The sequence below is a fragment of the Pteropus vampyrus genome, unplaced genomic scaffold (assembly GCF_000151845.1).
Source record: "Pteropus vampyrus isolate Shadow unplaced genomic scaffold, Pvam_2.0 Scaffold4, whole genome shotgun sequence".
Taxonomy (NCBI): domain Eukaryota; kingdom Metazoa; phylum Chordata; class Mammalia; order Chiroptera; family Pteropodidae; genus Pteropus; species Pteropus vampyrus.
In genome coordinates, this window is record NW_011888785.1 from 4291262 (window position 1) to 4304175 (window position 12914).

A 12914-nucleotide genomic window follows, 5' to 3' on the forward strand; every position below is an offset into this window, starting at 1 on the left:
CTGACATTTAATAGCACTTTTGGTTTTACTATATATGTATATATTTTCTAACATTAAATAATTAAAAATAACATGCGTATTCCGATCCCATTTTAATAGAATATATGAATGCTTTTGTTCCTTCATCTCTTTTTTTTCACCAGCTTACTGAATATTTTGTTATTAATAGAGAATTGTTGAAATGATACTTATTCAATGTTTAGAGTAATTATTTCTGGGTAGAAGTATTTTTGGATGACTTTTTTTTTTTGCCTTTTTAAAAAGCTTTTCCATATATATTTTATTTTAAGAACATATACCTTTTTTCATTGAAAGACCTTTTTAAAAAAAAATTGGTAAGTTTAAAAAATTTATTTATCAAGCATTTGACAGTGGTAAAAACAAACATGAATGTTTCTGTCCCCAAGTATCTCATACCCTGTTCTCAAGAATTTTATCAATTTTAAAACTTAAAAAACTAAATCACAATATTCTTCATGTTCTCATCCTATATGTTACTTATGTACATGTAAAAGAAAATTATAAAGTAATTTTTTTTTTTGAATTCAGATTTCATTTACAGTTGTTGAAGTCAAGATCTGATGATGTGGTTGCCTTATTTCACATTTCATCAAGTCACAAACTTGGCAGGATCTGAGGATTATACCCTACTTGTATGCAAAAATGCATGTCAGTATCATAAATATTTGCAAAAGACATGAAACTTCAGGGTCAGAAAAAAGACAGTTTATTATAACAGTAGCAGTAAGGAGAATAATAGTATAGCACTGATTTTCTGAATTGCAGGTCCCACCAGAAAATGCAGTTAGGACTGGGTGTTGCCAGGCAGTGGGTTGCATCAAAGAAGAATCTTGGTATCGGGAAGTGCTGGTCTGATAGAGGGAGCTGCTGGCAAACCAGTCCATCCTTCTCTTAATGAGAGAGATTGTCTTTACTGCCCTGGAACGCTAAGCAAATCTGCGCCAGGGAGAGAGATGTCTCTCTCTTTACTTTCTGAAACATAAGCAAATTTACTCCAGGAAGCAGTGTATCTTTCTTTGCAAGTCTGCATGCTATGGACATCCAATCTGGAGTAAATTAGCTATTAATGCCTTTTAAAATGTTTGGATATATGAGAAACCCCTAAAAATTTGTCTCTCTGTAATATCTAGAAGATGAGACTCCTCGAACAAACTTCATGCTGCATAAGGAAATTGATTTCTTGTCTATTTCATTGTCAGCACGTGGCTGATGACTATGGAAGTTATTTGCTTTTGTTTTTTATTAAATGTTCTCTCTGAATTTTGTACTCAATAAGAACTATAAACCAAAATAAAATTTTTGAAATTTATGAGTCGATCAATTCCTATACTAAAGCTAAGACCTCAAAACCTTTACTTTTCTCAGATATTTTGTCAAAATCCTGTAGAACTAAAGCTGAATTCTATTGAATAGGTGATACTGTTAGAGTTATAGAGTATGATGCTTTACTAAGGAATATGCATTGTATTTTAAAATTATAAATTGTAAGGCATTCTAAATATAATGCTGTTATTAACCACTGAAATGTGACTTCCTATGGAATTGTTATAGCAGAAATATCATTAAAACGAATCCCTTGTTTAGTAATTAAGTCATTCTTATTATTGTAATAGAAAAAATAGAAATTAATTAGCATATTGAAATATATGGAATAAAAATCTTATTAGTACATTTTTGTAATATATGTACCATTCCTTCTAAATCTAGTCTGGGACTACCTCTAGTAATAATCTCATCATCTCTTCTTTTATCTTATAATTATTGCCTCAGTTCAACTCTTTTCTCTATCACTGTATTATTATAATTTATTATTGCTTTCCTTGCTTCTAGTCATTCCAGGTTTTGTCAGACCTATTCTTTGTGACTAGTAATTTAACATGCTTCCAGAACCCTCCAACAATCCCTGTCTAATCAACTTTTTTATTTTATTCCAAACATTCTCTGTAATACATTCTTTGTATATATATTTTTTTCTTATCTGAGACAATTACCTAATATCCATGTTTGCTAAAATAATAAACATTATTCATGGACTGGTTCAAATGTCTTTTTCTTGGTAGCCAAATAAATTTAAGCCTCAATTATTTTGTTTTCATATATGTCCCTTAGCTTTATGTGCCTGTAGCAATTTTGTCCTCATTTGTAACAAAGTTGTTTATGTTCACGTTTGGTCTTTCTAATTTGTAAACTCTTTTTTCCCCCCTATTTTTTTCTTCTAGCATGTAAAAGTCACATCTGGGTCTCTTTGTCATCCTGGCAGAGATCTTCAGCAAATCATCTTAGAGCAATGCTACAATTTTGTTTGTGTAAATGTAAGTAAATATAAATGATTAAAAGCCCTTGGGGATCTGTATAAGTATAATGTGGAAAATAACTCATTTTTCTTGATTCTTAAATATTTGAATTTAAGATTTTGGTAAATGAGTTGGTTATTTAATATGTATTTGGAAATTTTATATTTTATCTTTTGAAATAGGGAAATAACATTTTCTAACAAGCTAATTCCCATAATGAAAAGACAATGATATTTCTTTAGACGATATTTTGTTTTCTATCTTGTACTTGGTGTAAAGCAAATAAGATGACACATTAATAAATTAATAAGTAGTTCAAATTCTAATAGGTATAAACTATGGTTATCTTTTAAAAATGTTTTAAAAATTGAGCATGATAAATATTTTAAATGATTATGTTAAAGTTCCCCATTTTTCTCCTTGAATTAACTTTTAAATCATTTAAGAACCTCTTTTCACTTTTATTTTTCTGGTCTTTTAGGTTAAGACCTCTGAATTTGAAGAAACCCAGAAATTACTGGATGTGCTTAAAGAGAGTAATATTTCCATTTTGTATCCTGTTGTTGTTATTTCAGTAAGTGAATTAATGCAGATTTTTCTCTTTAAACTATGCTTTCTTTTTTGGAATTCAAGTGTTCTATTTAACAAAATGTCATCAAACTGAGGAAATCCGTCTATACCCAAAAGAAGAAACTCTTCATTGCAGATTCTTGAGTTTACTCTCTTGCTGTGACTTCTATAACTGCTTGCCCTTATTACTGCAATTGTTTGGTTGAAGTGACAGGTTTGGAAAACAATTTAAATCAACCTCTGGCGACCAATTTCTTTTCTTTTACTTCATTAAAATCACAAAACATGTTGCTGAGTAGACTAGTTTTTTGGATAATTTGAAAGATTTATTTAGCATATTATCAGGAGGCCATTAGAAAAGAAACCCTGAAATTAAAAAATAAGAAGAGAAAATGAGAAGAAAGAAAATTTACTCTTAGGTCATTTTATCTTTTCTGTTCTATGGACAGCAAAAGTAAGGAGAGCAACAGATGAAAGAAAATTTCATCTTCTTTGAGGAGATATATTTGGGGAGATATTTGTGAACGACTAAAAGTGTTATTTTTAGTATAGAATTTACTTGATTGGCCTATTTAACTGTGTAGCAGAGGGGATATATGAGAGAAAAAAGCAGACAATAATAGAATAAGAGGCCAGATCTTCCAAAATAGCTGAGTAGCAGAATCTAGTCTGCAATATTTTTCTATGAGAATGGATTCCAAACATGAAATTCTCAAAACAATTGGTTAGCAATAGCCAAGTTCCTTATGCTCAGGCCTATTTCATAGTGTGGAAAATAAATTCTTGTCAGGTAAGATCATTAATACAGAGTAAAGATAATTTGCACTACAAATAAGTAACTTTAGACTAAGCAGTGCAAGTAGAAATAAACTAGCATTTGTGGTAGGTTTATTTTATCAGCCTGTTGTATTTGGTTATATGCCCTGAAGATAAGTTCTGTGGTCCTGCTGATTATGGAAACCCAAGTTCCACATGTGACTGATTTTAACAGAAACACAGATATTTTTATTGTTTTTGTTTTTTTTGTTTTTGTTTTTGTTTTTTTTTTAAGAAAAATTATGAAATATGCCCAATGCCAGAAGTCTCTAATGCTCTGTAGGGTAGTGGTAAGTTCAGAATTCTGTGTTTGGCCATCTCATTCTCTCTCCACATTAATGTGCTTAGCAAGTTTACTGAGTCCATGTTACCAGATTCTATTCTGAATAGGCAATACAGTGCTGCGATGAGAGCTTTGAACTCAGAATACCTCGGTTCCTTGGTCAAGTTTCTTAACTTTTCTGAGGCTTGCCTTCTTTATTTTAGAAATGAAGCTGATAACCCTACCTCCTCTAAATCATTGTAAGGATTCCAATGAATGAAAAGCATAGTTGATATCACAGTGCTAGGCCCTTGTCAGGCATACCCGTGTTAGTTTCATTTAATAATCTAGCTCCTCTTCTTTCTAGTTTGGGTGATAGGACTCAAAGTTCATTTTCATGCTCTTGATTCCTGAGTTTCAGTCATACATTTTCCAACATTCTCTTAAGTACATTTGTTTGTTTACTTCACTGTCTTCTCACACCTAGCATATCAGATCTATCTGATCTATCACAAAAGCACGTTCCCCATCGATTGACTTCTTTCAGTGGCAATACAGTTGTTTCAGGCACTCAGGTGGGAATCTGTGTTACCTTTGAATTTTCCTCCTACCTTTTCCCTCTGTCTGCCTCTATCAGATACAACCTCCCCCCGCCGCCTCCCCATCTCCACACACAGTGTTTTTAAACTGTTGGCTCTCCTATTTCATTTCTACTGTTGCATCTCAAACCTAGACCTTTGTATTGGTCTCATAAATATTTGCATTTAATTTTCTTTTTACTTCTGTCAAGTTCCATTTCATGTATCCCAGTAAATACCAGGTTTTTTTTTGGCTACCTAGTGTTCTGTATCAAATTAAGGAAAAGATGGACAATCCTCTAATTAGGGAGGAAATATCTCCCACAAGTAGTTTGAGAAAAGTATTATTTTAAGTCTGTATACTCTAAGTGTATATACTATAAACACTATAAAATGTTTACTTTAAATTGGAGAGTTGTCACTCCATAACTAATATTTGTTCACTCATAATTTTCTTGTTGCTTATATTAAGGTTGCTATTAAACTTAATTGGAAATGTCATTAGAACATATCTAGGATCTGTATCCTTAAGATAGAACACATCGCTGGAAAAGTTGAGTAAAAAGCATACTGCCTTCTTGGATTGAGAGTCAAGTAAATTGTCTCTGGATTTTTGAATTGTCCTAGAAATGATCGTGTAAAGATTTCATCCTTTTTCTGATGCTACTTCCTTCAAGTGGCCAAAAGACCATTTTAATTATCTTGTGACTTAAAATTTGGCAGAACCATTCAAATAGTCCCTAAATTAATAGTTGTGTGGAAAATACTATGATTATTGCAAAGTAAAGTAAAATAAAAGATTTATACTTGAATCTAGATATTTAAGGACACAGTTTACATATTAGTAAAGTGGAAAAAATACATATATATGTATATATATATACACATATAGTGTATGAGTATCTAAGTGTGAATACACATGCAGACAGATATACCTATGTATATATATAACTGAAAGATGTTACACATACCAGGCTATGGTGTTTCTACTTTGCTTCTATTTGAATTACTTTGCTGGAAGATTAAACCAAGACGGAAAGGACTTTACCATGGGTATTTTTTTTTTTTTAAATAAGGCTTTTGTTAAGCAATTTTAAATTCTCAAAAGAAGAGTCAAAAAGGAGTCTATTCATCTTCTTTCCTAAACAGGTAGATTTTATTCATCAGAAAATAAATCCAAAATGACACCAAAGTCATAGAAAATATGCACATTTTTTTGCAGAGTTGGGTGATTCAGTAGTTATTGAATACATACATTGTGAATGTGTAAAAGCCTATTTTATTTTGGCTGAGATGAAATGCAGTGATTGTTTTTCCGATGCAAGTGGATTTATCAATTTCTGATTGCAGTACATCAGAAGAGAGGAAGACTTACTGGGAATCAGCCAAATGAAAAGTAAAATTGTGGCTGATTAGGTGTTTGTGAGGGTTTTTCAGCTGAGACACTATATCTAGTTAAAATTGTCATTTGCAATGTCATCATGTTTCACCTTACAAGGAAAATTATTCAAAAGAAATGAGGCCGAAGGGCAGTTTAGCTGGGGCATTTGGCAAAAACAATGTTAGATCAGATTCTAAGAGCAAAAATTGGTGTCAGGCCTACAGTGTTGATGAAGCCCTCATTATCTCTTATATTCACAAATTAGATATAAAAACATTTTGCCATTCTTTGTTAGTTCATTCAGTAGTCATTCATAAGGTACATGTGACTTTCAACGTCATCTGGAATTTTATCTGTGGAAGGGAGCTAAGCACTAAAGGAGTCAACAGTTTATGTTGCTGGGTTCTTGGTACATGGATACTTAACCATATTTTGATTTATTTCAGGTTCTTTGGGGGTCCATGAATGTCCAAACACCAACTTCTTCCAGTCTTTTATGAAAGTAAAATGGGTTAGGATATATTTAATGTAGGAGGTTTCATTGTCTAAGGTAAACTGACATAGGTAGGAGGCTGCTGCTTTAAGATCCCCTTAAAGAAAGGATCAAAATTACACCATAAAGAGTAGAAAAAAAATCTTATCTTAAAAGAACTAAAACAATTTTATTTTCTATTTAAGAAAAAATCAGGTTACATTTGTAAAAATGAACTTTTTCATATAATCTTGTGGACAGTATATGATAATATGTTGTGACATGCTTCATTTCAAGTGGTCACTTTTGCAAAATAGTTTTAGACATTTTTAGTTTTGTAAAAATATCCTTAATACTTTGATGTTCAAAATATTCTTTTGGACCTCTATTTTGCCATCTTTTATATATATATATAATCAAGTAGTGTAATTTTGCCGAGTTCTCATTTGTTGATAGCATTGAGTATGATTTAAGGAGTTTACCAATGTTGATTTAATTAATGATAACCTGTGTTTTGGTAGATGTAACTTAATTTCATTGTAATTATATTGAATTATCAGAAATTTCCAGCTTTCTATAATCAGCTAGAAACTGACTGACGGTAATGTTGACTACTTAGGCTAAACTCGATATCAGCATTAAAATGGGTAGAAATAGCTGGGTGGAGTCACTTTACAAGTGTTTCGTTTCCCAATGAATCTGTATATGTGTAAGGACGAGATTTGTTATATATACAGTCTTTTAACTGTGAGCCTCTGGAAATATATACTCAGATGACAAGCACAACCTGACTGGTTGGCATAAAGGAATTTAAAAAATTTAGATTCCTTCTTATGTCTTTTAACAAGAAAGCTTTATAAACATTAAAAACCAGTACTTTCTTTTGTAAAGTTAAATTATGTAGGAATTATGCTTGAGAGTCCTTTTAGTCTATTATGTAAGTTATCATGGAGCCAAATTTTTCATCGTGAGTTAACTGAAGTTACTGTTAGCTTTCTCTTCTTTGAGGTTACCAGTGGGTATGGAGTACTTATTACTAGAACCTTTTTCATATTGCAACTCTCAAGAGGATTGTCTGGATGCCCTTTTTGGAATCACTTAAAACAACAACTATTAACATGGGACATGTTCATGTTCAGTTCTCTGTTTTCTACTCCTATCATGTGTTTTTGTTCACTACTTAAATAATGATGAACAAGTATTTAGAAAACTAAAGTAATATATTAAATGTACGAAAATAGTAAAATAGTAAAAGGTAGTTTCATAAAATTTCTGATTTAAAAATCACTCCAAAAGAGCATAGGCTTTTTCCTAAATGAAATAAGACTCAAAAGCGCTCAGAGTCTGAATTGTAGGCTGAGTTCGTGGCTTAGAAATTAATGAATTAATGACGAGAGAGCTGTTTTTCTTTTTCTTTGTATTCCATCTCCCCCGCTGGCCAATCAATGAAGAAGAGAGTTTTAGGAGACAAAACTAACTGTAACTGTTGTCCAGTCAAGATTATGTATAACCAATTGTCAAATTCTCAAAAAATACCCTCACAGATCCAGAAAGTAAAACCTAAAAAAAGTCTTCCGGATTTTGGATTTTGCAAGATTTCCACAAAATATCCTTTGGTACTAGTATCAGATGGGATAATGGACAGTATATTCTTATTTAAAGCTGTTTTTCTTTTGATGAGCATAGCTGATTCATAAAAGAGGCACCAAAGAAATGTTAAATTTTTATAAACAGAAAGTAATTGGCAATAAATCTAAATAGAAATTAAAAATTGACAAATGAAACAAGTTCTTTAATTTTACTTGATAGAGTAGTTTATCAGTTTTCCACAGCAAAATAATTTTATGGTAATTACCTGGATAATTACACAAGAGCTCTACTTTTGCCTGACAATGTAGACAGTTTTATTGGTGCTCTATGAGAGATAGGAATCTCTTCATGAATTCACTTTGGCAAAACAAATTATCATATAGAATTTTAGTGCTTTGAAAACCATAAATAAACCTTCAAAAGTGCCTAATTTAGTTCTAGTTACTGGGAAGTGGTTTATTGACACCGCAGATCAGACAATATGATCTTTAAAATATTTCAGACTGTTTAATATTTGAACATGTCAGCAAATAAAAACATAGAAAACCACCGTCCATTGACACTTGATAGTTTTACATCTGGAGAAACTGTCACAGATGTAAATTGTTTCCAGAAGGTTCCACAGCTCACCAATGGCAGAGCCAGGAACAGAATCAATCCAGTATGCGATGTATCAGATACACTTGTTACTTTTATGCTCTCATGAATGTGTTAAATAAGCTGGAAAAATTAAAAATCTGCATATACACACACATATATGTATTTAATATTTCTTCCTAATAAAGAACAAATGACAATTGGAAAAACATTAGATTCCTTCTTTTAAGTGCTAATGACTTCTTACTTTAGCTTCAAAGGGTATCGAGCCTTTATTGAATTTAAGTTATAAAAATCTGTGATCCTGTTAAATTTCATGCCAGATCTCAAACAGGTATCTTTGTCACCTTTTATCTAACTACTTGTTCTGTGTGCTTCCTCCTGTTAACCCTCTACCACCAGGCTAAGAAAATGTGTTTTCAAGGCACATGATCTTATAAGACAAACAAAAGAGAACAGGCTATTGTAATTCTCGCCGTTTCCATATTAGTTTACTTTTAACAACATATATATTTCAGGTCTCTATTTTATTTGTACATATTTTCAAATGGATATTTTTTGTGTGTATTACATAGGCAATGAATGGCTTAGGGAGAAGAGAGACAAATCCCTCTTCTGCTCCTGTCTTACCCATGTTGGTAACTGTAGCTTTATGGATACCTTCTTGATTTTTCCTTCAGAAAGTTAAAACTTTATTATATATTGAATTTTTATGATATTTTTACTTGATACATTAAAATTTTCTCTTCTGTGGTTGTACGCAGCTTCAGTGGCAAAGATGCAGTCATTTCCACAAATTCTACAAATGTTTTCATTTGTTTTCTGCTAATATAATCAGTCTCAGGTATTTTCTGCTTAAATCAATAATAATATCTAAATAAATCCTTGTTTACAATACCTTTAGGACCTTTTAACAATTTCAGTCATGAAGGGATTTGTATTTAACACAAAGATGAGAATGATGAAGTCATTCTTGTAGAAATTGTTGAATAGAAAGAATTAACTTTTAAGTTTTAGGAGACCTTTGCTTATGGCTGAATGATTACTGGAAAGTTTGTATTGCGGGATATAGAAATTACCCAAGATTAATTGTGATGGACATGTAACAGAAGGTGTATGAAGACATTCTCACAGGACACATCTTCCTCATATTCTCTCTTTCAATGAATATAGGTTATTTATTTTCAGATAGAATGTCGTTCTAATGGAATATGCAAATAGAATGAATTCCAGAAGACTTTTTCTAGGTTTTATGAATATATTTTTCTTGATTAAGCGCTGGGTTTGGACTCACTATTTTTCTACTTTAAATAATTTACTGAGCCTGGTCTGATGAGCAAAATTATTTGTGAATTGATTTGCCAGTGCTATCCTAGTTAATCAGTGTATAAAACTTAACATGGAATGCACAGGAGGCAAAATAAATGAAACTAACCTTCTTTGTTAGGCAGCTTACATTAATTTTAGCCCTAGAAAAGAAGTTGAAAAATTGGTTTTGTCATTCAGTTTTTAAAAATATAGTCCTGGGCATTTTTCTCATTTTTTTGTGCACTGGATTCTATTTTAAGTAATGGAAATAGCCTTTAGCTTAATTATGTTCTGCTGTTTCTTTACAAAGATGAAACCAAATATATTTTTAATATCATTTATTATTTTAAAAGTAATGTTATATTTCTATAATCAGCAATACATTAACATAATACATTTGTTACTATAAATAGGCCAAGCCCGACTTTGCTTATAATATTTAAAAGGGTTTTGCTTCACAGAGAAAAATAAATTATATTGTGTAAAGGTAGTGTTGAACAGAAATAATCGACTATTATTTAAGTTTTAGAAGATCATTTTCATGGTAACGATGCTGAACCTAGAGTGGGGTTCAAGGTACAAGTACTAGGTCTGCAAATAACAAATGTCTAATAACCTGGACAAATTACTTTATATCTCAGAATCTTTATCTCAGAACAGAGTAGGATGCTCTTGATGACGTCTAAGGAGCTTCTCTTTTTAAAAATATTTTTTATACTACAGTACATTGTGGAGACTTTTTACTTTTGTATGATCTACTATGCATGTCTTTATGTGTAGATATAGTTGAGCAATTCAGATTATTATAGTCATGTTAAGTAGGAGTCTAATGGTATGGTATTTTTTTTTCTTGAGCCATTTTTGAGAACTTTCTGTACTTTAATCCTTACAACAAGATTCATGAGATTTTTTAAATTATTATTATGGTTTCATTTGCATTTTTACCCTTATTTATCTTCCTCGTTTTATAGTCTGGTTTTTATTAGATTGTTTTTCACTTCCCTTTTGCATTCATTCCTTTTTTCTCTTTTTTTAACAACAATTGCAAGATTAATCTCACCCACCCCACCCCCACTGCTCTCTCAAGGAATCTATCCTTCCATATCTAGCTCAGGCCCTATCTTCTGAAAACGATTCCTTAATCATTAAAACTCGCACTAAAGCTTCTTCTTACCAATTCATTTTAAACTCACTTTAGGTGCTATCTAGTTAGCACTTTATAGGGAACTATCCTGTTCTCTTTATTACCTAATTGATTGCTTAATATAGATTTGTATAACATTTTTTGAATTCTATATGACAGGTATTTTGACATAAATGTAGCTTACTTAATAATTAATCCTTTTTAAAGAACTACATCTTACTTTAGAAGAATGGGGCATTTTATATAAGCTTATTTTCCAGATGATTTCATCTTTTTCAGTTAAGTAAGGAAATAATTTTATTCATTTATTTTTTTCTAAAATGACAATTCTCAATAATATGAGCTTAATTAAATGACCAGAGTTAGCCTGGCAAGTGAATCATTGGCTGGGAGGTCACAGGATCCTGATCACTGTCCCTTCCATCCACCACCCTGAGGCAATAATTGGAACTAGGTCTGCTTGGACTAGATCAGGAGAGATCTTCCTTAAGGACGGGAGAGAAGGCTGGAATTTGGAGACTGAGCAGGGTCCAGTCCATGGTGGCTGAGCATGGTGACAAACATAAACAAAAGAAATGGAAAGCTCAGCCGCAGGACAGCCGTGGGGGCAGCAAGAAATATAAGGAGTTCAACTTTCAGGTCCCCCTCACACACTCAGCCCTCCTGTAGGCCTTCTACCTGGGCACCTGGGCTTTATACATGGACCCCCAAGAGCCAGCTCTCTCACATTCCCAAGAGCTTGTCATTTCACGTTCTTATTTTAAATCTGTTTTGTAAATAAAGCTGCTTCCCAAGGGGGAATAAAGAGTTGTAGTAGGAGGAACAGCATTTCGATTTGGAAAGAGTAGCACATTGGAATGGTCAAAATGAGAAGGAGCCAGTGGATTTGAAACAGAGAAAATGAACTACACACTGGGGAGAGCTGAGGCAAGGACTAGGCAGGTCTAGGTCAAAGTGGGCCTTTGAGGTTTGAACTTTATAAAGCAGCACTGCATAGTAGAAATTGATATGATCAGAATTGCATTTGACACATCATTCTGGATACAACAGAGAAAAGATTAAAGAGATCAGAGAGATTCCTTGATGCATTTGGTTTAGTTAGGAGGCTGTTGCAGTAGTCTAAGAAATAATGGTGGTAGCTAGGACTACAGTAGTTTTAGAGTAAATGGGCAGAAATGGCCGAAATCAAGATGTAGTCGAGAGATAGAATACTAAGAATTGGCACTTGACTTAATGAGAGGAAATAAAACCTCCAATTAGATATATTATGCAAGTAGATGAATGATAGTGAGATGGGGACATTTCTTTTTCATTTGTTCCTGGAGATCGAGTAGGCAGATGACTATTCTAAATTTGTTGGCGGAGGTAATTGGAATGATTTCATGTATATTCAAAAGCTTTCTATTCATTGGTATGTGTGTGTTATGTGTGTGTGTGCTTGTATGTACAGAAGCTCTATCCTAAAGCCTTGGAAAGGCAAGTAACGTTTTTCCAAGGCCTCCATAATGTTCTTAATGTTAGAATTTTAATAAAATCCGGATATAGGCACAATTTGAAAATATCTTTTATTTTACGCTGCCTTTGCCAAATTCTTATTTAGTGTTTGTATGATCATTTTTTAATGAATTTTTCCTTTATTAATGCTTCATATTCTGAAAAAAAAACTAAAATAAAAAACAGAAACAAATCTTATTTATGAGTCAAACATTAATAGATAGGAAGGTGGTTAATATAGATATTACCAGGCCTAAGTGCTATTCCTGTGGCTAAAAATCTATAGTTACCTAAAAATAGATTACTTTTGCAGTTTTCCGGAAAGCTTGAACTGTTCTTTTATTCACAGTATAGAAAAGTGATAAAATCAGTGCAGAAAGCTTCTTG

General features: G+C 32.2%; 1 protein-coding gene across 1 annotated transcript in view; it reads left to right on the forward strand.

The window, feature by feature from the left end:
- ISPD (isoprenoid synthase domain containing) overlaps window positions 1–12914 on the forward strand; it is a 247969-nt gene that overhangs the window by 135330 nt on the left and 99725 nt on the right. Inside the window, exons 7-8 of the mRNA XM_011362888.2 lie at window positions 2241–2333; window positions 2797–2889. Coding sequence (XP_011361190.1) covers window positions 2241–2333; window positions 2797–2889 — 186 coding nt within the window. The remainder of the gene's footprint in view (window positions 1–2240; window positions 2334–2796; window positions 2890–12914) is intronic.